This window comes from Nomascus leucogenys, chromosome 18, assembly GCF_006542625.1.
Source record: "Nomascus leucogenys isolate Asia chromosome 18, Asia_NLE_v1, whole genome shotgun sequence".
In the NCBI taxonomy this organism is placed as follows: Eukaryota; Metazoa; Chordata; class Mammalia; order Primates; family Hylobatidae; genus Nomascus; species Nomascus leucogenys.
Window position 1 is genome coordinate 75,072,602 of NC_044398.1, and position 26,634 is coordinate 75,099,235.

The following is a 26,634-nucleotide window of genomic DNA, read 5'->3' on the forward strand; positions in this document are numbered from 1 at the left end:
TTTGACATTTTCTACATAAATATGTATAAACATTTCACAGACCTGAGGAGTATGGATAAATATAATTTAGCAGCTCCTAGCAAAAAGGGAAGCAATTTGGGTTAGTTTTAAGAATGTTCAAAAGAAAAGAGAATCAAGACTTGTTCAAACTCCCAACACCATTGTGGGTATTCCTCCTTTTCACATATAAGGAAGCAACCTCAGGAAGTTTTGTATAAATTTTTCCAATGTCACACAGCTAGTGCAGTGTTGAGCCAGGACTTTAACCCATATTCTGGTTGCAAGGCTTATGATCTTTCCATGCAGGACTTAGAAACAGGAGGATATAACTGATGCTTGCTTTTGGTGTTATTATATTATTGTTGGTTTTACTGTATATTGATATACTGTAAAGTTTTATGATAGATATTACAGTGTGAATTTTTACATTAACAAGAGTAAGTTTCTATTTTATTGACACACTTTTCAAGTAGATGTTGAGATCTCCTAATAAAGCTGTCAATGCTTCATTGTTAACTTATTCCCAACAACTAGCATAATGGAGCCAATCGGAATCTGAACCATGCGGTAAGACTGCAGTGAGTCTAAGTTTGTGAGTGAGTCAGAGGTCCTGGCAAAGAAAGCCTTGTTAGGCATTAGGACAAGCCTCCTGTGAATTATAAGGAATTGCCTTGCAAATTGATGGAACATGAGAAAGTAATATCAGCCATGATATTCCAGCACTTTTTAAGGAGACCTGACCTCATGTGTGAAGTCTGAGCCATAGTTCACTGAAAGACATAGCAGACCCCACCTAGGGTACCTAAGCATAGTGAGAGTTGGAGGTTACTTTTAATTCACAACATTAGGGCTTATCTCCAACACTAACATCTTCTTTCCCAGAGCTAGGAAGGCTCCTCAAAGGAAGAAGGGGAATACAACTTCAAGAGATACATCCAGAACCCATTTGTTGTTAATCTTTGTTGTGTTTGGGGGGGTTGTTGTTGTTGTTGTTTACATTAGCTTTAGATACTGACATATCACATACCAGATTTATTTCCTTTTGAACTACAATAGTATTGTGCTACAGATTCTGAATAAATGTAAAATCAGAGTGGAGTATCAGCCACAAAGCTAATAGCAATATATTGAAAATTCATCAAGAAATTGCCAAGATTCTAGAAGACTACATTCCTCACCCAAAACATACCATCCCCATCTAACCCACATATAAGAAAAGTCATTCTGAAAACTCTGTGCTAACTGCAACAATGAAAGAACATTTAGCTTGTAAAGGGGCACATGTGTTCCTCTGGCCCCTGGAAAATACCTGAGTTTGTTTATTATTGAATTTACCTGAGAGCAAAACTTTCCTAACTATTTCCCAGTTGCCTCTTAAGTTTTTAGTATTTCCAATGATAAATATTGAAGTTTGATCAAATGTAAAGTAACTAATTCTGTTCATCTCCTAAGTTTGTTTTCAAAGCTAAGAAAATACTAATAAAGTCTCAGACTTACTTATGTAACATTGTTCTTGTACTATTGGTTCTCAAAGTGTTGTCCCCAAAGCAGCATTCTCTTTTTCAAGGTGTAGGCCCCACCCCAAACCTACAGAATCAGAAACTCTGGGAGTAAAGACCAGCAATCTGTGTTTTAACAAGCCTTCAGGTGATTCTGGTATCAGCTAACGTTTTGGAATTACTACTTAAACTATATTCCATTGAAACTACTTTCAACCTGACCCTATTTTCTTAAGTGGTCTTCAAGTTCATATAGCCAGTAAAACTTTTTCTTTGTATTGAGGGTGAAATATATCAATTTTTGTTTCTTCAGGTTTATTTTTTGTAGTTCTAGTTGTTGTATAGCATCTTTCACGTAAGCTGAAGTGTTGCCTCATTGGCTTGCTGTTTCTTACCTTGTCATCTTTGCATATACCCTTCCCTCTGTCAAATTTCCACACCATTGCCTCGCTTCAATTTCCCACCTGTAAAAATAACATCCCTTTAGAATTTGATGTGAGGATTCAATGAGAAGGTATATGTGGACGTACACATACTTGGAACAGGACTTGGAACATTTTTGGAATCGAGGAAAAGAAAGCCATGTGACAGTGTAATTAATTACTTTATCGATAATTTTTAATAAATTTACTTCATAAAAGAAAATTTTGGCTTATTCATAAAATTAAGGGTAAATACTGAAACTTGCCACGTATCTCATTTTGGTTTAATGAAGAGTAGTAGAGGTATATGTAGGCCAGCTGTTCACCTTATTCTATAAAATGGTAGTTTTCATGCATGAAGCATGAATTAAACCTAAATTAAGAACCCACATAAATATAAATAAAGCATCTTTTCCATTTGGGCTGAACTACTTTGGATTTCATATTAGCTAAATTAAAAATATGTTTTTATTAGGTGCAAGTAGTTTCCAAAGTGCTTTTCTTGGCTCACATCTTGTCCTTTTTTTCTTGAAGCATTGGTCTAGCACAGTTCAAGCAAGTTTTCTGGTCCTGTTTGTCTGCCAGGTGGTAACAGAGTAGGAAACCCACAGAGAGGTTAAGTCTATGAAGCCTTATGGAAAAGAAAAATTGACCTTTTCTACAGCAGTGACCTAGGAATGAGTCAGCTCTTGCATCCAGTCACTAGTGAGGATGAAGATATTTTCAGCTAAATGCCAGTTAGAGTTTCAGAGGCAGAGAATGTGCAGATTCATGTAGAGCAAATCTTTAAGCCACTATAATATAGGTGAGAGTTTTTACAAAAGTCAAGAAACAGATGATGACCCCTGCTGTGGCTTAGTGTCTATTGTATCCAAAAAGCTTTTATACCATATTATGTGTTTTATGTGTCTAGATGGCTAGAGAGGAAAGAAAACTCGGTTTGGGATTTTTTTTTTCCCCTTAAAGTGTAGCTTTATTGTTACAGTTGGAAAAATACAAAAACTTCCCTTTTCTCTCCTTACTGATCCCTTGCGTCTGCCTATCCCCTGCCCCCATGGCTCTTAGGATGGGAAGAAAAAAAAAAAACAACTAAAAAATGAGAGTGAAAATGTATTAATTCTCCAAAAACACCCTTTTAGTGGCATAGTGGCCATGTGCAAGAGCTGAATCATTCCCAGAACAGAAGCATATATCAGTGTAGTTCCCAAAATGTTTAATTTTGAGAGGTGATATCAAATTTGAGCAAAATGTTTTTGAGTGATTTGGACTTGCAGTTTTATTAAATTCATACATCCAGTTTATTCCTCATCATGGTTAATAAAATTGCAATGGAAATATTAAGAAACCTTTTTAAAAGTCTCAATGCTGTCTTTGTAGTTATAGATGTATTACTTAGTACAAATTGAAATACACCCTATGATAAAATTTATTCTGCAAAAATAAAAAATCTGTGTTGCATAAGCATTCAAATATGTCACACTTTTTGTTCTTAATGTAATATAGTCACTCCAAAATATTTGAGATTTTGCATGAGATCATGGTAGAAATCAAAATGTTTTAACAAGTGGATTCTTAAATTGGTAAAAAAAAAAAAAAAATACATGATCCATTAAGTGTCTTGAACACTGGAGTATTTTTATTTGATTAAATTTAACTTTATAATGATGATTTCTTTTAATTTTAGAAATGAGCACAGAAAGAATGATGAATCATAATGTCTAGCAAATTTGTTCAAGGAAAATTATTTGAAATATTCCCCTCAAAAAAGAAACTTCTTTTTTTCTAAACAGAAATAAATTTTTCTTTATAACCAGAATTAATAGTTTATAAAATCATTAAGTCATGTGATATTGCATTCTACAGAGCTAGCCATTGTTTTCATTTTGGTAAACCACCTTTCAAATCTTTATTTTTGTTTGGTGGCATGTACACATATATTCACAAACATACAATTTTATGTAAACTGAATAATTATTTGCTTTTATTATATTTATAAACAGTGTTGTCATGAACACCCATTACATTCTTCTTTTGTGCTTGACAAGGAGCTTGAGCACTTTGGGATTCTTATGATAAATGTATAGAATTGCTGAGTGGAAGGGTACACACATTTAGCAACAATACATTTTGTCAGTGCTTGAGAGAACTGAATTATTTTTTCATACCTTTAAAAAAAAATCCCATGATATTATAATAACAAAAAATTGCAGCTTTAGGCAATCTTAAAGAGTGATTAGCACCACCAACAATTTAGTTTGGTTTAATGTATTTATTGAGTATCGAATGCTGATTTTATGTCAGATTTGGTGCTAGTTATTGGAGTTGCAAAAGTGAAATGAATACAGTTTTATTGGACTACTGGGGATTACAAAGAAAATAAACAGGCTGCTAAAGTACAATATAAGCTTGATGATAAGGATAATATAGGGAGCTTATGCATCAGTATTGAGAGTCCAGTAAAGTCTTTATAGAGAGCATGGCATGGCAGCTGTGATCTGAAGAATGATTATGAGTTATGAGCAAAAGGGAAGTGGAAGAGAGAGGAGTATTTTAGGTCATGAGGAATAGATGTTAAAGATTATATTATACATTCTGAGAACTGACAGGATTTTAGGATGTGGGAATGCATGCAAAAAGTGAGACGAGATAAAGATGGAGAATGAAGCAGAGCTGAGACCATGAAGAACCTTGCAGTCTTAAGGAGTTTGGACTTTGAGAATTAAGGGTCACTGTAGCATTGAAGTGATGAGATCAAATTTCAGCTTTAAAATATTGTTCTTGCTCTAGTTTGGGCAGGGACTTGCAGGCAAGCAAATCACAGAGTCCCAAGGCCAAAAAGATGTGATACACTTGATTTGGGCAGGCACCTGTACCAAAAGAGTCCAAGCCTATCAGTTAGACAAGGCAGTAAGAAAAGGCAAATTTTAAGGTCAGGTGAGCAAAAGCACTGTTTATCTAATTGCTCTTCTGTCTTGGAAAAGCAAGCAAAGTACTTCCTGGGAGACTTGGAAACTTCAACCCATGCAGTGAGGAAAGAGTCTGGATTTAGAATTTGAAAAATGCGTCATAACAATAATATAATCATCAATATCACATTGTGTTGTTATTATCAGGAAGGCCACATTTAGGTATACTTGATTATAGACCTAAGGTAAGGATAAATATAGGGAGCTTGTGCATCAGTATTGAGAGTTCAGAAAAGTCTTTGCAGAGAACATGGCATGGAAGCTGAGATCTGAAGGATGATTTTGAGTTATGAGGAGAAGGGAAGTGGAAGAGAGAGGAGTGCTTTAGGAGGAATAGATGTGACTCAGACAGAATGACTCATTTTAGGCCTTATTCTTGAATAGATGCTCATCATATATCTCTCTTCCATAACTGGTTCAGGACCCAGGTAGAATGGGCTTGCATGTGAAGGAGGCACTTCAATGCCTGTACCTGCACTGGATGAGAGAGGCAGGGCCAAAATTTCCTAAACATTAAATGTGAAAAAGCTTCAGTAATTCAAGAGGATCACTTATATGCAGCTTCATTTGTGAAAGACTTTGTAAAGCTTTATGATGTCCTAGAAGCCATTTTATGTAATTTTGATCCATGCTGATGAAAGTCTAGATGAATGCCAGAAAAACTTCCACCTCCTTTTTTTTTCTTATTTAATCTATACCATGTACTATATTTAAAATCATTTGTCCATATATTCATTTTTTTACAAAATGTTGAAAGTGTTTTGATGTTGGTAAAGCAAATTTAACAAGACAAGAACACTGTGGGAAATGGGAAATCTTAAAGAATTTACCTAATACTTATCTGTTACCAAGTATGGCTTTCACAAAAATGACCTCATCCTCTTTAAATCCTGATCGACATCATTCTATCTGATGCTCTTATCTCAGTGATTTTTATTCTGTGTGCTATATTTTAGACGTCCATCTTCACAACAAAATTTCTCCTCTTCCCAAACCCCCACATTTCCCTCTGATGGGTCCCAGGATTAGTATTCTATACTCTTTCTCCCTTAGTGTATGCCTATATTTATTTAGCACCAACAACATATTGAGTCACAGTGTTGGATACTGTGATAAATGTGGTTCATTAATATTTTTCCTAATCACTTCGGTTTTTCATGAAAATGATGCCTACTCAGTATAAAAAATTAAGGCAATAGAGCAGAAAGAAAAGAAAATAGAAACCCAAAACAACAACACACCTAAAAATATTCTGTGAACACTGGTACAAAAGGAATGCATAAGCTTTTTGTTTTGTTTTGTTTTGTTCACTTAGAAGCATTATTTTAAAAATAGCCAAAGAAAGAAAGCTTTTTTCCAAGGACAGTAAAGGTCAATCAATTAAAGGAAGTCTATTAATATAATACAGTATATTAATAAATTGAACAATAGTATTTCAATTTTTTAAATACATAAATTAAGTAACAAAACAACATTCCTTCTAATAAAAATATTAAATGTAAATAGGACTTCTCTGTGATAAATAGTAGTTCCTTTTCTAAACCAAAATTCAAAGTATTATAGCAATAGACCCTTCTCTCTTAAATTAAGATAGTGTATATCTTCTTTTAAGAAATGTCTATTCCTATCCTTTGCCCATTTTCAAATAGGATTATTGGTTTTTTTATTGTTGAGTTGTTTGAATTCTTTGTATTTTCTGGATATTAGCTCCTTGTCAGATGAGTAGTATGCAAATATTTTCTCCCATTCAACAGATTGTCTGTTCACCTTGTTATTTCCTTTGCTTTGCAGAAGCTTTTTAGTTTAATATAGTCCCATTTGTCTATTTTTGTTTTAGTTGTTCTGTGCTTTTGAGGTCTTAGATGTAAAAACCTTTGCCTAAACCAATGTCCTGAAGTGTTTTCCCTATGTTTTCTTTTAGTAGTTTTATAGTTTTAGGTCTTATGTTTAGGTCTTTAATCCATCTTGAGTTGATCTTTGTATGTGGTTAGAGAATAGGGATCTAGTTTTATTCTTCTGCATGTTTTCCCAGCACTATTTCTGGAAGAGGGTGTTCTTGTCCCAGTGTATGTTCTTGGTGCTTTTGTTGAAAATCAGTTGACTGTAAATATGTGTGATAATTCACATATTTTGTCAATTTATGGTGTCTCATGTGTTATGAAGGCGTTGCTCATTTAAAAATTCTTTTTTCTTGATATTTGTCTGACTGGGTTATTTCAAAAGATCTATATTCAAGTTCTGAGATTCTTTCTTCTGCTTGATCTAGTCTATTGTTGATGCCTTTTTTTTTTTTTTTTTTTTTTTTTGAGACAGAGTCTCACTTTGTTGCCCAGGCTGGAGTGCAGTGGCACAATCTTGGCTCACTGCAACCTCTGCCTCCTGGGTTCAAGTTATTCTCCTGCCTCAGCCTCCTGAGTAGCTAGGATTACAGGTGCATGCCACCATGCCTGGCTAATTTTTGTATTTTTAGTAGAGATGGGGCTTCACCATGTTGGACAGGCTGGTCTCGAACTCCTGACCTCATGATCCGCCTGCCTCAGCCTCCCAAAGTGCTGGGATTACAGGCATGAGCCACCACGACCAGTCAATGCTTTTTTTTGTTTGTTTTTTAGACAGTCTTGCCCTGTCACCCAGGATGGAGTGCAGTGGCACAATCCTGGTTCATTGCAACCTTCACCTCCCATGTTGAAGCGATTCTCCTGCTTCAGCCTCCTGAGTAGCTGGAGTTACAGACACACACCACCATGCCTGTGATTGTTAAAATCTCTATTTCTAGGTTCCTGAGACCAGTAACTCAAGAGTGTTCAACTATCAGTTCCAATGCTTATTGCTCTGGTTTTCAGTCCCCCTCCTCATTTTCCAAACCCTGGATATTGCCCTTGATTTCTAGTGAGCTAAACATATGTATTTAAAGGTGTTTTTAAAAATGTACTCTATTCAGCACTTCTATGTGTTGGGTCACAAGAGAGTTTTCAGGTTATCTAGTATATTGCCTTACTAGAAATGGAAGTCAAATTTGTTTTTCATGTTGAATTAATATCATTTGTAAAGTTGGATTGTGAAATACATTTGGCTAAAGACTGGGTTTCTGCCACAGCAAATGTACTCCACTTCTGTGAAATCTTGGCTAAGCCAAGTTTTTGTTATGAAATAACATATTTGATTCTGAGATTTTTACTTGGTGCTTAGACAGAATAGCAATATCACCTATTGATATTATTGGCACTTTATGATTTTGTTTAAGATACACTGTTTAGTGTATTTTGAAAAAAGAATAAAATTTTCTAAGATTTGAAAGAGATTTTACAAAGATTAGGGGTCATCTACATTAGACTTCTAATCTTTTCATTAAAAATACATGTGATCTTTCATATGAAAGGAGTAAGATTTAAGTTTAAAGTTATTGCAAGTGTATTTAGATTTCTCCTTTTCTTTCTAAATTACAACGTATTTAAAGATATGGATATAGTCTTTTTATTCGTAAGTAGTGGTGTAGCAGATTATAAAGGGCATATAGAACATTAGCTCTCAGATTAAATGTTATCTTTTGATAGATACCTTCAGGATCACTTAGACTAAAATAAGGTAGGTTCTCTGTTAGCCTCCCTCATAGAATTTCTAAGTATGGATGCATTTCTTTGTTGACTCGCTTATTCCTTACCTTTTCAACTAGGTTATAATGAAAGAAAATAAGCAATTCACTTTCAAGCATTTAGTGACCAGAGTTAGGATATGGGAATTTTGTAATTTTTAGTTTTTTAAAACTGTTACATTTCTCACTTGAATGCATATATTTAATCTAAGCAGTGCCCCAAACACAAAAACTAATCACTATGCTTTTGAAATCTATATCTCCATGGAAACGATGGAAAAACTTACCTTTTTAATCTCTTTTTTTAGACTGAGATCTCATTTTGTCATTAATAGATTCTGTAAATAGCAAGAATAGGAATAGTAGTAGTGGTGGAGGTGAGAGCAATAATAATAAGAGAGGCAAATTTCTGTTTAGTACTATCTTGGGCCAAGTACTATGCTAAGTATGCTAAATAATTTCCATAGAATCTTAATTCTTTCTTACAACAACCTTACTATCCTTTTCATTTCTAGGTGAGTGAACTGAGACTTACATTGGTTAACTTAGTTGTCCAATGCCATACTGCTAGTAATAAGTAGAACAGAGCTTCGAACACAGAGTGGAGTTTTATTGATTAACTTTTGTTAGATATTTGCATGATATAAGTATACATTTTCAAAATGTGTGTATAAACTACAGTATATTTTGGCACTTTTTGAAATATGGTAAACCTACATCTCTGCTACAGCTGATGATACCGTAAGTCTAAAAATTATATGAAACATCTATAATTTTAATACATATGATGGGCTTTTATTGCAGCTATTTTATGATTTCATCAACAGCCAAGCTATTGTTTCACTACAGACAGATTGGATATCTTTGTGATTAAAGCAGCAGGTTAAAGACCATGAAGGGTATACTGTTTGGTTTTCAGTCATTTCCATGTGTTATGAATTCTTATCAGATGTTGGGAAATAGCAGGCTTAAACTAACTGTAAGTGCTACATCCGTGGTCCAAGAAACAGTAGTCTGTAATGGGCATGTGTTCAGCCATCAGCTTGTTTAACAAGGCCTCTAAGCAAGTTCATTTACCGTCATATTTAAGAAACTAACACATATTCCATTTATGTAGATTTAAGATATCTTCAACAGCATGTCGCTCAGGTCTTGATAATCTTCATCAATTTTTTAAATGTGAATATTAGAGAATATCAGTGCTTGAGTTCATCACCCTTATATTAAAATAATATTTCTCATGACATAAGAAAAAATAATAGATGTAACTAAAAGTTTTCCTAAGGCACATTCCTAGAAACTGGAGAAAATGAAAAAAGCATCTCGGAAAAAATAAAAACCAGACTGACATTTATGCAAGATACTTGACATTTCCATTTTAAATCCTCAATCTTATGTTCAAAAGCTGCACAGTTAAAAAATAATTGCAGGATTTTAAAAAACTACTTCAATCAAGTAATACGAATGATCTTACAAAAATTGTAAATATATTGATACTGTAGTAATAAAAAGTTTCTTATGTAGTTATTTATTTATATTATCTCCTGTTGTATAGAAGATACTCAACTTAAATCCCTCTACTGGATATTTATTTAAAGAAAAGGAAATGCTATATCAAATGTATACCTATACCCCCATGTTTATTGCAGCACTATTCACAATAGCCAAGATGTGGAGTCGACCTTAGAGTCCATCATTGGATGAATGGAAAAAGAAACTGTGGTGTACATACACAGTGGAATATTAATTGGCCATAAAAGGATGAAATCCTAGCATTTGCAGCAACATGGAAGGAACAAGAGGTCATTGTGTTAAGTGAAATAAGCCAAGCATAGAAAGACAAATATCGTATATTCTCAGTCATATGTAGGAGCTGAAAACCTTGATCTCATGGAGGTAGAATGTAGAATGATAGATACCAGAGGCATCTGGGTTTGTGTGTTGAGGGAAATGAAGAGAGATTGGGTAATGAGTATAAACAAATGGTTGAATAGAAAGAATAAGCTCCATGCTCAATAGCAGAGTAGGTTGACTGTAGTTAACAATAATAGATTGTATATTTCAAAACAGCTAGAAGGGAGGACTTGAAATTTACACAACACATAGAAATGTTAAGTACTTGAGGTGATAGATACCCTTAATATCCTGACTTTACTATTACATATTCTGTAGCGGTAACAAAATACCACATGTAGTCCATAAAAATGTACAAATACTAGAAATCAATAAAAATTGTAAATAAATAAAATAATTCAGTTTAAAGGTAAGATATGAGTCTAAAAGTACTTTTCACTTAGTAGGTGGTTAGCAGGTTAAGTGAAAACTGCATGAAGAATTAAGATGTCAGTGTCATGTTGATAATTCTATTATTGACTTGGATAATTTTGAAAAATCTCTTGCCGTCTCTATACTTCAGCTTTTTTGTGTCTAGGATGAAGATGTCAACACTCAGCCTCTCACTACTTCCTTAGATGTGAATGAAAACCAAGGAAATAATTTTAATTCAAAATGGGCTTTAAAATGCCAAATCAAAAGGAATTAAAATGATCTGCGTCGTATAACTTTTTACACTTATAATTTTGATTATGCATTTTAGAAACATTATTTTTTTGCCTTACTTAAACTATTTTTCTGTGACGATGAAACTGAGGCAAAGAAGGAGAATTAATTGCCTTTTCATGGCCAAATAATGATGTTTAGTCTAGGTCTTTTGGTAAACACATTTCTTCCCAAGACCCCCACCCAAATACTTTGTCTAATCATTTGGAATGCTATAAGTTGACGTTAGTTTTAAATGAAGAAAACAACTCATCGCTGGCATTAGAGTAGATATCTTTAGCATAATAATTAGATATCTGTAGCATAATATTAGTAGATATCTTTAGCATAATAATCATTTTATCATTAATTTTCACAGTTTTAATTCTTTAAATTGCTAATGTAATTTAACAGTTATGAGTTGGTTGTAGTATATTTTGAATATAAAAATAAATGCCTTCTAAGCACCTGATAGTCAGCACTGTCCTGGGTTACAGATTAAAAAAAAAAAAAAAAAAGCACCTGTTAGTGTGCCTACTCATATTAATCCTAAATCTTTGCATCAGTTTTGCATATTGTGTATGTTGAATATAGAGACAATGTATAGATGAGAAAATTGAGGATCATTGAGGTTGACAACTTTCCAAAGCTATACTTAAGTGCCACTTTTTCCATGAAGCCTTAAAAGATGAGGAAGATTTTAGTAGACAGAAATAGGGGAAAAACACCATTTTAAGTAGTGGAAATAGCATGAACAAAGGATTATGTGTACTGAATCTCAAAGTTTGCCAAGGTAATTATGACTAGTATGTTTTGACTGAAATTTAGAGTAACCGTAGAGGATATGTGGGGGATAAAGTTGAAAAAAAGTAGTTTGAAGTTAGGTCATGAGAGAGACTTAATTACTTAAGAAAGATATTAGTGCATAATTCACGAGGATTTAGGGAGTTGTGAAGATCAGGGGAGTAGAAATGTAGGATTTGGGGTGTGTGTTATAAAATGAATGGAAGAAAGGTCAGACCAGAGTCACATAGAGCAAGTAGGAGACTGTTGACCAAGTGAAGTCCTGATGGCCCAAGCTAGATTGCTGTCACTAACCAGAGAAAGGAAAAGACTTTATAAAGGAAAAAGGAAAGATGTAGTAAGTAAGCGAGTGCTACTAGAAGGTGGGCTTGACAACCAGCATTGTGGTAGCTTTATCAGAAATAGAAAAGAGAAGAATTAGTTGGTGTTCGTTGAGGAGCTAACATTATCAATCTGACTTTTAAAATGGTAAATTTGATGCATTTATGGTGTGTCTAGTGGAATTTTTCATCTGGCAGTTAGAAATGTCAATTTAATCTTGAAAGTGGAAATATGTAAAGAGCATAGGCTAATAATCTTGATTTTATATGTTGGGTGCATTAAGACAGAGAGAATTGCAGTCCTGAGTGTGGATGAAATTTATAGAGAGGAAAAGAAGGTTGAGAAGCATCTAATTTTGAGGAGCAGAAGGTAGAAAAGTAGAACCAGTGGAAGCAGAGAAAGAATATCTAAGAGGTAGGATGAGATCCTAAGCGTCCTAAGACACTCATGACACTATTTCTGAGATAGCAGAGGGGCAAAGAGGGGTAAGATGTTCAACAAAGTTGGATTCTTTTCAAGGTCTAAGTTACAATCTAACTGGAAGCCATTGAAATTTGTGATTAGGGGGTCATAAGTTACTTTGGAGAGAGCCATTTAAGGAGTGTGTGGATTACAAGTCAGGTATTAAAATGAGTGGATAGTGGGTTAAATGAAGACACTAAGAGCAGTTGAGAAATTGGTTGCAAAAAAAAAAAATGGAAAGGCCAAAGATGTGAAAAAATTGAGGGAAAATATTGTCACTTTACTCACAAATGCTTGGCATTTGTACTTTACCCCAGATCCTTTTCTCAGCTCTATCTTTCATTACTAGTTACCTTGCCCCACTTTAAATTATTTTATACAATAGCCAAATACCTTCATGTTTTAGCATGTACCCTGTTTTTCCATCTCTCTGTCTTGGTTTAGACACACTGCTTGGACGCGTCTTCATTCTTCTGTAAATAGCTCATTCCTACTTATCTTTCACATCGCAGTTCACATGCTTCCTCTGTGAGGCCATCTCTTATTTGTCCTGCAGTACTCTTCCCTTCACTGAATTTCAAAATGCTTCAGCTGTTTATTTGTCTTGGAAGTTGCTGCTTTTTATTATGTACTCTTTTTATTATTGATGTACATGGCTTATATCCCTCCTTGGAATTTAGGCTCCTTGAAGATTTTCTCAAGGTGTCCATGAAACAACATGGAAAGAGCAAAGACCTGGAGTTCAGATAGTCCCATTTTTAACTTCTAGCTCTGTCACTTACTCATTATGTGACTTCTAAAATGGTGTTTATTTGATCTTCATAAACGTCAGCCTTTTTACCTATAAAATGCCTATATCATAGCTCATTAAAAAGATTATTAAGGGATAGAGGAGGTAACTGATTTACAGAACCTAGCAAAGTGAGGTTCCCTTCCTTAATCATCTTGATTTCTGTGCCAGTACCCAGAATGTTACCATATAAATATTAAGTGCTCCAAAAATTGCTAAATGAATTAGTAATTTCTTTGCCAATACTAAATGTATAAAGCTACTGTAATTTCTAAGCTGCTGATATTTTATTGGGTTTTTTTTTAAGAAATTCTTTTTTCCATTAGAGAGTAACTTATTGCAGATTTACTAGATAAAAAATATATTCAATACAGAAATATCTGGTGGATAAATGCTGATGTCACACAAACCATATTAAAATTCAAATGAAATATAACTGTGAGGAAAACAATAAGTGGCTTAGAGTTAGTAACAGTTTATAAAAGCCATTTTTTTTTTACCATTTAAGCAGAGACTAGGCTTTGAGGAGGCCAAGACAATGTTTTCTGGACTCTAAAGTAAGCCCATAGTTTGGCAGTATGTGGTGACATATACTCCAAGCTTACAATTTTAATTCTCATTTGAACATATTTAAATATATTCTGATGCCAGTGGATAGGATGATATTCCAGAGAATGTAAGATTGGGAATCCTAAAATTAGACTGTGATCTAAAAATTGGTTTAAAAACTTGCACTTGTTTCAAGAGTTATGGATTCCACAGTACTAACAAATGGTGTTGCTTGAATAGTCTCGAAGATTTTGACAACATTGTAAATCTTCAATCACTTGAAACATTTAGCATAATGAAGCAATTTTTAATAATCTGTATAGACCTACCCTTCTCTGTCTCACCTTGTCATTTTTGAGTTTTTATTCATCATTGCTCAGTTTGTATATTATATGGCTACATCAATAGTGTGTCTAAATCTTTGACTATTTAAGGATAGATTTTTAGAAGCAAGCATTATGCATTCATTGCCTTTTTAAAATGCTGAACAGAGTTGTTTGCTGTATATAGTAGAGATAACATTCATTTACAATAAATAATAAAGAACTATGCCCATATGAAAGACAGCTCTTAACAGTGGTGCTATTTTAAATAGATGACCTAAATCATAATAGCTACTGTTTGTTGAACATGTCTTGTGTGCTCAATATTTTACATACCTTACCCCTAATTTATAGTTGAATAAACTGAGTCTCAGAGAAGTTAAGTAACTATTCTCAGGTCACCTGGCTGATAAGTGATACAGTTGGCTTTTAAATCAGTACTTTCTGAATCCAAAGTTAAGTCTTATAATAGCTATGTTCTACTCCCTCTACAATAGTATCGTAAATAGTCTATACTTTCTTTGCCTCATTCTTTGTGTACTTCAAATTATTCTCATAACTAGTTTGTCTACCCTAGAAATGCACCATTTCCTCTTCAACTCTCAAAATAATCTCTACCTCAAAGACCTTAGTGTTCGGAAAACATCATCTAAATGACTGAATTACTTACCAAATTGAAAGCTATGCAAAGTAGCATAATATAAAGATAGGAATGTTTGGTGGAGTAAATGGAAGATGTGTTTGCTGTTCCCTGTGCAGCGGCTACCCAGTTCCATTTTTATGTCATGTCAAGTAAATATGGGATATCTACAGTTGTGTTCATATAGCTTTAAGAAATAGGAAGTAATTGTACTTACCTGAGAATACATAATGAGAGCCTAAACTAGGCATTGATGGTTAAAGTCAAGAGGAGCTGTTATATGTGAGAGAGATTAGAAAATGGTGTACTTCAACACTGATTCAATAAAAGGAAAGGGAGAAGAGTCCAAGGGACATTTAAAGTCTCGTCATTCGAAAGATTATAGTTCCATGATCAAATAGAGACTTCAGGAGAAGGAACAAATTTGGGCAAGAAGGAGAGGATTTCAGGTTTGGACAAAGAATTTGTAATTATGTTGAGATGTCCAGCCTGCTGTTTCTCTAGAGTTGAGTCCTTGAAATGAGGCTAGTCTCAATTGAGATTTGCTGTAAGTGTAAAATGCACACTGTATTTTGAAGACTTAGTACAAAAGAGAGTGTAGAATATCACATTAATATTCTTTATATTGGTTTTGTGTTAAATTGGTAATATTTTGGACATATTAAGTATGTAAAAATTAATGTTTCCTTTTAGTTTTTTTTTTTTTTTTTTTTTTTTTTTTTTTGAGACGGAGTCTCGCTCTGTCACCCAGGCTGGAGTGCAGTGGCGCGATCTCGGCTTGCTGCAAGCTCCGCCTCTTGGGTTTGCGCCATTCTCCTGCGTCAGCCTCCTGAGTAGCTGGGACTACAGGCGCCCACCACCCCGCTCAGCTAATTTTTTGTATTTTTTTTTTAGTAGAGACGGGGCTTCACCATGTTAGCCAGGATGGTCTTGATCTCCTGACCTCGTGATCTGCCTGCCTCGGCCTCCCAAAGTGCGGGGATTACAGGCGAGAGCCACCGCGTCTGGCTCCTTTTAGTTTTTAAATCTGGCTACTAGGAAACTTAAAATTGTATGTGTATTAGTTTGTTCTCATGCTGCTAATAAAGACATACCCAAGACTGGGGTAATTTATAAAGAAAAGAGGTTTAATTGACTCACAGTTCTGCATGGCTGGGGAGGCCTCAGGAAACTTATAATCATTGTGGCAGACACCTCTTTACAGGGTGGCAGGAGAGAGAATGAGTGCCAGCAGGGGAAATACCAAATGCTTATAAAACCATCAGATCTCATGAGAACTCACTCACTATCGTGAGAATAGCATGGGAGAAACTGCCACCACGATCCAGTCACTTTCCACCAGGTCCCTCCCACAACACATGGGGATTATGGGAACTACAATTCAAAATGAGATTTGGGTGGGGATACAGCCATACCATATCAGTATATGTCTTACCTTAAATTTCTGAGTTAATCTACACAGAAATTTCTAGAAGATAGTTACAAATGCAGGACCATTAATCAAGGCAAAACATCTACATTTGGAATTAACCTATATAGGAGTGATAGTTGATGTTATGAGATTAGATTAAAATGCCAGTGTACAAAGTATAGAGATGAGAAAAATGTCAACAATTATAATATGGGAAGAAAAAGAGTAACCAGGAGAAGAATTGGAGATTCAAACTGCTAAAATGGTATATAAGCCTGACTGGGTTAGAATTCTAAGAAGAAAGGAGAAGGAAGGAATAATTAACATCATTGAATAATAGAGGCTAAAAAGGAAGAGGAGGAATGAGAAAAGGTCGTTGAATTTGGTTGATATAGAAGCAGTTGCAGTGGACTGTAAGAGGGATAGATTGCAAGAGATTAAGAAGTTAGAGGTTAATAAAGCAGACTGTATATGTAAACTATTCTTTCAAGAATGAAGTCCATTTGTGAAGATAATAATCACTTGATTTGAGCCAAGTCCAGAGAAATTTGAGCATGTTTGTTTGCTGAATAAAAGGATCAGTGAAGCGGGAGTGCTTGAAATTGTAAAAGAGAGAAGATAATTTCTATAATGAGATCCTAGAGCATGGATCCCAAACCTGAGTACATACTGGAATCACCTGCGGATCTTGTTACAAGGGCAAATTTCCAGGCAACATTCCACATCCAAAGTTATTATATTCCCTGGAGGTTTGTCTCCCCCAACATGTTGCTAGCAAGTTCTTCCAGGTGATTATGATGTATCCACAGGACAAACAAGGAAATTATGGGTGCTGATGAGGTCATCAGTGAAATGACTGTTCATAGCATCCAGTTTGGATAGATAGCCAATTACGGCTAGAATGGGGCTGATGGACCATGAACTACAGTTACCAAATTGGCTTTCATTATTATGGGAATACCTGCAAGCTTAGTAGAAATGAAAGGCTGAAAAAGTTAAAAAGGTAGTGGATTTTGATCACTGAGGGAACTTTCAGAATTCAGGATCTTGGAGGCCAAGCAGATGCAAAATGTGGCTGTGTGTGTCTGATGTGGAAAAAAAGATAAAAGAACTGAGTTACGCACATCGTAAGACCCAGCAGTTTGGTAACTAATACATGGCAGTGGTAAAAAGGTATAGGATTTGGGATAAGGAAAGAAGCACTAAAGGTTCAATCAGATATGTAATTATCTAGACTTCAGATTCCACTAAACCTTGGCTTGAATATCTTTGATAAACATTTTCAGAGTGGAGTGCCTGCTTGGGGTTTATAGCCTTTGAGTTTCCATGATTCACTCTAGATTTTGTTGAAAATACAGTGGGTACTTGACCTTCATAGATAATATATGCACAGTCTTGACTAGTCACAAGTAACCCTAAGGGTTTATGATAATGAGTAGTTAATAATTCTTTTGCAAGGCATGAATTTGAATCTCCTGCCCTAAAACTGGCATGGAGAAGCAAGTCACTTAGCTAGTGCCTTGTAGTGAAGTCAACATTTACTTCTAAGTTTGTCTTTAACACATGATTATATTAATCATCAGACCTCACGCTGGTAGATTTAACTACCAGGAAATGAAAAGGAAATTATATGCCAAACTATAGTATTAAATGACTTAAAAACTTGGGTTTAAAAATCAAATGAGTTAAAAGTTTTTAGCATGACACCTACAGTGTAATAATTACTTAATAAATGGTAGTCTCTGGTACCAGTTCAGGAATTGAACCATTTTTGAAGCCAAATTTTTTGTGTATGTCCATGCCTAATGAGTAATATTTATATTAAAAATTTTGTTTTGATCCAGTATCTCCATACATTATTAAACTGAAACTAGAATGTTAAATTTGTTAGTGAGTTAGGAAGATAATGGGTCATTTATCACATATTTGATAAGGGGTATATTTTATAGTAATTCATATTGCTATTATGAAAAAAATAGAACTCTTAAAATCCTTTAAGTGTATTTCTATAGCACAAGTATACATACAGAGAAACAAAATAAATGAATTACATTATTCACTTTATTTTTCTTAGGTGTAGTATACCAATGATTCTGTTTTTGCTAAACAACTTTTACTCTCAATATATTATATACTTATATAACTCTTTTTGCTTTATAGTGAAGAGCTCAGAAAAGAAGCAAGACAATTAAAACGGGAACTCTTAGCAGCAAAACAAAAAAAAGTAGAAAATGCAGCAAAACAAGCAGAAAAAAGAAGTGAAGGTAAGGGCATCTATCAGGCTTATTTTTTCACTTGATACTCCTCCTTCTCTGTTCTTAGCTCCTCCCTGCCCTCTCCCGTTTTCATCCCTTCCCTTCTCCTTTCCTTCTCATTTTTTCTTCCCTCTTTCTTTCCCTCCTTCTTGAGTTAGTGTGTGTGTGTGTGTGTGTGTGTGGAATTTGTCTAAGAAGTAAATTCAGTGCAAATGGGATTGTAACTATTGTTCTTAAGTAACCTTCATGAAAACTAACAGAATACTTGAAATCTAGCAAAACTTAAAGGTTGCCATGGCATCTAACTAGATTAAAAGTGCACAAGGGTGGAATGTTTATATATATATATATATATATATATATATATATATATATATATATTGCATATTCTTTAAAACATTTTTAAAAAGTGTTTGAGCCCTGTGGTTGGGACTTAGGTAAACATTTGTGTGTTGGTTTGAATAGTATTAAATACCTAATTTTTTGTTTGTTTGCTTTTGTTTTTACTCTTATGTTAAGACATAGAAAATCTAAAGTATTGATAAAGCTGATCAAAATAACATCTTGCTGTTTATACAGGTTAACTAGCTTCTTTGTTTCACTACAATTTTTATTAAGCTTCAAAAAAAACCAGCTTTTTCATTGATGATCTTTAATTTAGTTTAAAATTGTTTCAGCTATAAAGCATGTAATGTTCAGTTTCCAAAATAACAGCTTGGAACCCACATCTGTTTTCTTTTTACAGTGATAAATTGATTGTACATTCAGTGAATATGATCAGAAATTTTATTCAATTGCCTCTTATAATGTATACTAAGTTTGATATAACAAATTTGCTTGTACATATATATTCTATATTTTTATGCTTTTGAAAGTTTGAAGTGTGTTACCTACTAGATTCTATTAACAGTCACTGGAAGTATATTAAGGAATAAGATGTAGCATCTAGCCTTAAAGACTACACATTCTAATACAGTGGCACAATGTTTGGCCATAGGTATTATTATTGTTTATTTTAAGTAGCATGAGTAATACCCCATAACTATTTAAAGGGCATAGTTATCAATTCTCAGATTATTTGTACAAAATCCCCAATGACTATTTTCATAAAGGCAGATATTATATATACTTCATGAAGATTTGAAAGTCACTGAAGTATATATTTGAATGAAACATTATTTAAAAATTAACTGAAGTATAATGGCACAACTAATAAACTGAATTTAGAAGAAGGGATAAACTTATTTGTGACTAGATCATGAAGGCAAAATGTAACCCAGAATAGAAACAGTATATTAGCAATAATGACATTTGAAACGAGTACAGTCAGGATTATTTTATTTTTAGGTTTATAAGTAATTTACTTAGAAGACCATTTCTTATAATTAAAAGTATTTTAAATATATGAAAATAATTTCAACTAATAAGATCTTTCAACTAGAAAGAATAAAATTTAAAACTTAAATGTTTTATTTGCTTTTGAGCTAATAATTATTAGTACCCTCATGTCTTAAACACTATGCTGGATTAGGAGTGTAACACTGTGACTTACAGTTATGATCTAGTAGGAGTGAAAGAGATGCAATAGGTATACTATAATAGTGCCATACAGGTAAGGCCTATATTAGACATAAACAGTGCTATGTTTATTTATTTGTCTCCCTTTGAAATAATAAATAGTTAGGTAAAGACATTAGTCTTAAAGACTGATTTCTTAATGCAAAAAAGAATATTCTTAACAGAGTTCATTTCAATCTGCTTTTATTTATTTATTTATTTACTTATTTTTTGAGATGGAGTCTCACTCTGTCGCCCAGGCTGGAGTGTGGTGGCGCGATCTTGGCTCACAGCAACCCCCGCCTTCGGGTTCAAGTGATTCTCATACCTCAGCCTCCCAAGTAGCTGAAACTACAGGCATGAGCCACCACACCTGTCTGATTTTTTGTATTTTTAGTAGAGACGGGGTTTCACCATGTTGATCAGGCTGGCCTTGAACTCCTGACCTCAGGTGATCTGCCTGCCTCAGCAGTGTCAGAATATTCTTACACACATTCAAGGATTCCTAAAATTTTACTTTGTTTCCATAATGCTATGTAGTGAGAAAGCTCATGGTATCATTTTTAATCATGAGGAAAGAAGAATTTCAAATATAATATAGTATTTACTAAAATCACATTTTTCATAATAATTTCATAGTCAATTTTCTACCATTATAACAGCAATACTTGCCAATTTTAAAAGATCACAGTAACTTTAGAGGAAATACAATTCTAAGAAAAAGGTAATCCATAATGTACATCATAGATGTTCTAAAAAAGAATTTTGCTAAGCATTCTAACAAAATACTGATAATAAAACATAATAAAATATTGCTCCTAAGAGCACTCTAACAATATTAGAATCAAAATCAAATGGTCTACTTAGTGCCCAGCTCTTGGTTTCTAAAAACAGTACTCCGATTAGAGTAACCACAGCTCCTCAAAGAAGTGGTTGATTGCAGGTCTGGAGAACGGAAAATACAAGATCAGCTGGAAGTATCTTGTGGTACCAGAAAGTAAGAAAGTGCTCAAAGGATGGCGACAAGCTAAAAGGGCACACAAGCCAACCTGAAAGAGCTACCAATGGCCAAAGCTGGAAAAATTTGAACAAAATAAATAATAATAGTTTCATATAATTAACTATATATAGTATAATAAATAATATAAACTACATAAATAATTTGTTTAAATATAAATATATAAATAACATATTATTTATTATAACTATAAATGTCAACATATATAAATAATATATATTTTGGGATTATAACACTATATAATTTACATTTAAATATAAATATATAAATAACATATTATTTATTATAACAAACATCAACATATTATATAAATAATATATATTTATAAATACATTAGCATACTTATAAATAATTTATAAATAATATAAATATTCACAGCTCATACTGAAGTAAGGATGTAGATAACAGAAGAGAAAGTACTTTCTTACAGAATTCCAAGTAATTGAAGTAGAAATCAGAGAACTAGAAAGGCACCATTAGAACACCACAGTAAATAATTGTTGCCAATAAGCAAGATCTACCATCTACCAATAGATGCTAAAGTTAGTAGAGAGAAACTTGAAGAGAAACAGAATATTTGTATAGTGTGAAAGTATTCTCCCCTAAATATTTATAAAACTCAAAGATAAAAAGAGTAACTTTATAGTGCGGCAACTCAGCAGACACCATTTTAACCAAGGGATCGAGGTAATATCACCAACAATAAGACAGGAGACATTGTGTTACTCCTGATATAATGCACTGAGAAGGAATACTACTTCTGTGGTAATCTTCCCAAAAATAAATAATCATAATTCAATTAGAAAACATCAAACTCAAATTGAGAGCCATTCTACAAAATATCTAACCAAAACTCTTCAAAGTGTCAAGGTCATGAAAGACAAAGAATGATTGAGGAATTGTCATAGATCAGAAGAGGCCAAGGAGACATGGCAAATAAATGCAATTTCATCCTAGATAGAATCATAGAACAAAAAAAAGGATATTAGTGTGGAAAATGGTGAAATTCTGGTAACGTCTGTAGTTAGTTAATAGTATTGTTCCAACATTATTGGCATGGTTTTGATCACTAATCTATGGTCACGGAAGGCCTTAACATTAAAGGTATATGGTAACTGTATTATTTTTGCAACTTCTGTGTAAGTCTAAAATAATTTCAAAATAAAACAATGAAAAATAAATAAATAAAATGGCACATTTTGAGATGAGAAAATACAATATCAGTCAAATGACCCAATTTGGGGGGAAGCTAATTTTAACAGTCATTTGGATTTAGAGAAAATCCAGGTATTTCTATATGATATAAGGAAAGTTAACCCAGAAAAATAATTACTAACATAATTCTCTTTCTAATTATGGCATAAAAATATTTTCACATGGTTAACAATCATAAAAGCAGATTGAGGCCGGGCACGGTGGCTCATGCCTGTAATCCCAGCACTTTGGGATTGAATATAGAATTTGCAGTAGGCTCTAACACCCTAATTTAGGTAAACAAAAAATGTGGTGTTTTACTTTAAATACCAGCAATGTCAAAACAGATGTACTGCAGGACAATCCTGTTTACAGCCTTGGAGTGTCTTTAGTCCCATTGTAAATCATCAAGGCCTGTGCATAAGGTTGCTGTGGGGGGTGGGAGGATAATAAATTTTGAATAAGATTGATAGTTAATTGGAGATAGAGTTGGTTCCCTGTCTTGGCTCTGTCAGGTTCTTTAATAAACTATGTAATCCTTTTCATTAAATCATGTCTCTAAGTCTTTTCCAGATTTCTTTAAGTTTCATTTCAAAACGAGTACCAAACTGAACATAGTCACATAGAGATGACAGGTTTGGACATATTCTCTAATCAGCTTTAAAGAGATAAGGTGTTAGGTCCTCTTTCAAAGTTCTAAGCAGACAATACCTGCTCTGTGACTGGTGCCAGAAATTAGAGGAGAAGGGTCAGGCTGAGCTTGTAAATCAAGAAAGAATTTTAAAGCCTCTTCATGAAACATATCCCTGAGGTGCCTAGTACCTCTCAAGTTGCGCTGGGTTATTTCACATTTCTTCAGACTATCTTTTTAATACTGGATTAAATCAGACTAGAGTCCCTCAGGCTTGATAGGTTGTGAAAGTATATAGTTTTTGAGTACTTTTCATCTGGCTAATATATAGTATTAAACTAGCTTGGTCTTAGTTGGTATAAGAAATAAAAACCCTCTTTGAGTGTTAGCTCTGTGTTCTACTTAATACCATATAAAATTTTCTTACTGAGCAAACTGGTTCTCTTTTCCAAAGCAGTTAACTTTCTTTAGGTACTGTTGAGTTATTTTTTTTCTTGGAACCCATAAGTATCAGACCTATTTTTCTTCATAGTCTACCCTTAATCTGTGTGCTAATTTTTACTTTATTTACATAAAGTGAAAGTATATTTGCACTTGACTCATAGGATGCATCTCAGGCCAGCCATCATTTTCTAGTTCTTCTTACTTTGGGCATAGCCACTAATTGATTATCTGGTTTTCTAAGCTAAAAACCAATTAAAGAATAAAAGTGAGGGAGCGTATACTCTAAAAGGGTGAATTTTATGGAATGTGAAGTATATCTCAATAATTTAATAAATAAATAAACAAGCAAAAGAGAAGCCAGAAAAGGCACTGACCTGTGGACCTTTCTAGCCCAGTATTTTATTGGGCTAAAAACAAATTTTTTTTAAGTGTGAGAGAAAAGCATGGCTAGAGACATTCATTCATTTTGGTAGCAGCAAGAGGTGATCGCCAACCAGCTGACACTAGGTCAGGAAACACAAGAACATAAGAGTCAAATATTATGGAAATACTTGTTAAACATACTTTACTCTGAATGTGCATCTCTTTAAAAGATAAAGTTATCCCTACCTATTATAATGACCCTGATTCATTAAGAGAATTTTAAATTGTATTTATTATTCTTTAATAAGATAGAGAATGGGCAACGATTCCAACCTAGTTAAAAAATAATTATTATTTTAATCAATTAAAGATAAGGTTCTCTTATCTAGACTATCCAATTGTGTGGAATACCTCATTTCCTGAAAGTCCTGGAAAAATAGAGCTTTATTCTGTAGCTAGGACAGTCAGCCTCTCAACTGAAATTTTCTTGAACCCCTGACTACCTTTAAGTGCTAGAAACCATGCAATATTTTAAACAAGACATCTTTCAGTAATATAATTTCTTAAATAGTAAAGATTTTTAAAGGTCTGTAGCAAATGTGAAGATGTACATACCCTCACAATTACATCAAGAATTTCATCTTTTGGTAAAGTAGAGATGATCATCTTTAAGAGTCCATAAAGTACTTTGTTCTTTTTTAGACAATCTGTCTCAAACTTTCTTCCAAGTCATAATTAGTGAATCTTGTTGAGCTTTACTTTGTGAACCCTACATTATAGGCTATTTAATTTTTATGAGCAATAAAAAATAAATTCTAACCAATTCACATATTTTTATGTCTTAAATTCTGGATCATCTTGCAGACCTCCTAGTGTTGCTTAGGGTACTTTGTTGTTGTTGTTGTTGTTGTTGTTGTTGTTACAGAGTCTCTCTCTGTCTCCCAGGCTGGAGTGCAGTGGTGCGATCTCAGCTCACTGCAACCTCCGCCTCCTGGGTTCACGCAATTCTCTTGCCTCAGCCTCCTGAGTAGCTGGGATTACAGGCATGTGCCGCCACACCTGGCTGACTTTTTTATTTTTAGTAGAGATGGGGTTTTGCCCTGTTGGCCAGGCTGGTCTTGAGCTCCTGATCTTAGGTGATCCGGCTGCCTCAGCCTCCCGAAGTGCTGGGATTACGGGCATGAGCCACCGCACCCAGCCCATCTGTTGCTAGTCTTATTAAGAACCAATGTGTTTAGGATATCTCTCTGCATCCCTTTGCTGTCTTAACACAGTTTTCTAATAACCTTTCTTTCTGGCCTGGTGGTTGTAATTTCGATGTTGAGAATTTGACAAGAACCTTCAGCTATATTTTTAGTAACTGCAATTTGTCCTCCTATTACTAATATCTGTGTCATTCCTGACCCAGTAAAAATAGATGCTTAATTCATACAGGTAAATATTAGTTGGGGGTCATTACTGTCTCTTTATTTTAAAAAAAGCTGTATTTCTTACATTATAAAAGTAACATTTATTCTTTGCAAAAATATCAGAAACGTAAAAAGGCATAAAGGATAAAAAGAAAGATTACCCCATAATACTTCGCCAAAGATAACCAGTTAACTTTGTGATATTTATTTTTTCTGGAGTTGTTTCTTTTCATGCTAGAAACACACATGTGTTTTTTTCCCCATAATGTCATTTTGTTATAATTTTGTATATAATATGCCTTTTTAAAATAATGTTTATATTGAAATTGATCAAGAATTCTTAAGGGGGCAACTTGCTTTAGGAGTATGTCTTCTTAATTCTCTTACATCACACAACATGAGATATAGAGGATGATGGATGTAAAGACCATACAAATGCAGTTAAGACATGAAAAATTCCCACTATTTCAGCTCTAGGGTTTAGACTATGTGGGAGCAATGATAGCCAGGGACTGCATTTCCATTGCTGATGAGAATTCTCTATATTTCTGGTTCTTTAAAAAAAAAAAAAAAATCATTTAAAAAGTCATTAAAATAAATCCTGATCTCATGTTGTAGTCTATTACCTCTTCCTTTCTCAGCTGGCCACTAAAAATTCTGCAAGGAAAGATTACATTCAGGTTAGGTATTTGGAGCCTACATTGAAATAATTACAAATTTGTCCACTCTTGGAAAGTAGAAGAGGTGAAGGGTATGTGTATGTGTGTTTGCACACACACATGTGTTTTATTGTTTTGTTTTGTTTGGATATTTAGATTGTCTCAAGAGAGGAACTAATATCATCATTAAAAGTTTGATTATAACCAGTGTTCCCATTTGGGAATGGAGTTGTTAACTTTTCCAGACTGCTGTCAAGACCTTATTTTAAGTAAGATGTTTTCCTTTTATGTGACATTTTCTGAGGTTTTGCCAAAAATGACATCAAACATATAATTCATTTGAGTGCTGAGTTTCTTCAACATCTTGCAGCACTTAATCAAATTTGGGAAAGATATTCTTTTTACAACTTAATAGTGTAAACCTGTGAATATGTTGCATTAAACCTTACTTTGGACAGTTCAATCTGCATGGTATTAGGTTGATTTTTAAAAAATGATCGATGCAATATACTGATAGTTTTTAATGATTATATTTTCAAATTCTTTGCATAAACTCCAGGCAGATGGTACAGTTGTAGCTTTTGAGTATTAGTATTTTTTCACACAAAATTTAGATAATCCCTAAATTATATTAATAGCCACATTAAACAATTTGAAATGCCAGAAAGAACAAAAGGAATACTGAAGTTCTCAGAAAACTAACAAGATGCCCAAGTATTGAGAAATCATTTAGAATCTATTTTGATATACAAAAATATTTTATATTGATTTTTTTAAGAAGACTATG

At 33.8% G+C, this 26,634-nt stretch overlaps 1 protein-coding gene across 2 annotated transcripts in view; it reads left to right on the forward strand.

Moving 5' to 3' along the window:
• CWC27 (CWC27 spliceosome associated cyclophilin) overlaps window positions 1–26,634 on the forward strand; it is a 253,748-nt gene that overhangs the window by 97,846 nt on the left and 129,268 nt on the right. For both annotated transcript variants that reach the window (XM_003265985.2, XM_030798093.1), the window contains exon 11: window positions 18,478–18,581. In XM_003265985.2, coding sequence (XP_003266033.1) covers window positions 18,478–18,581 — 104 coding nt within the window. The remainder of the gene's footprint in view (window positions 1–18,477; window positions 18,582–26,634) is intronic.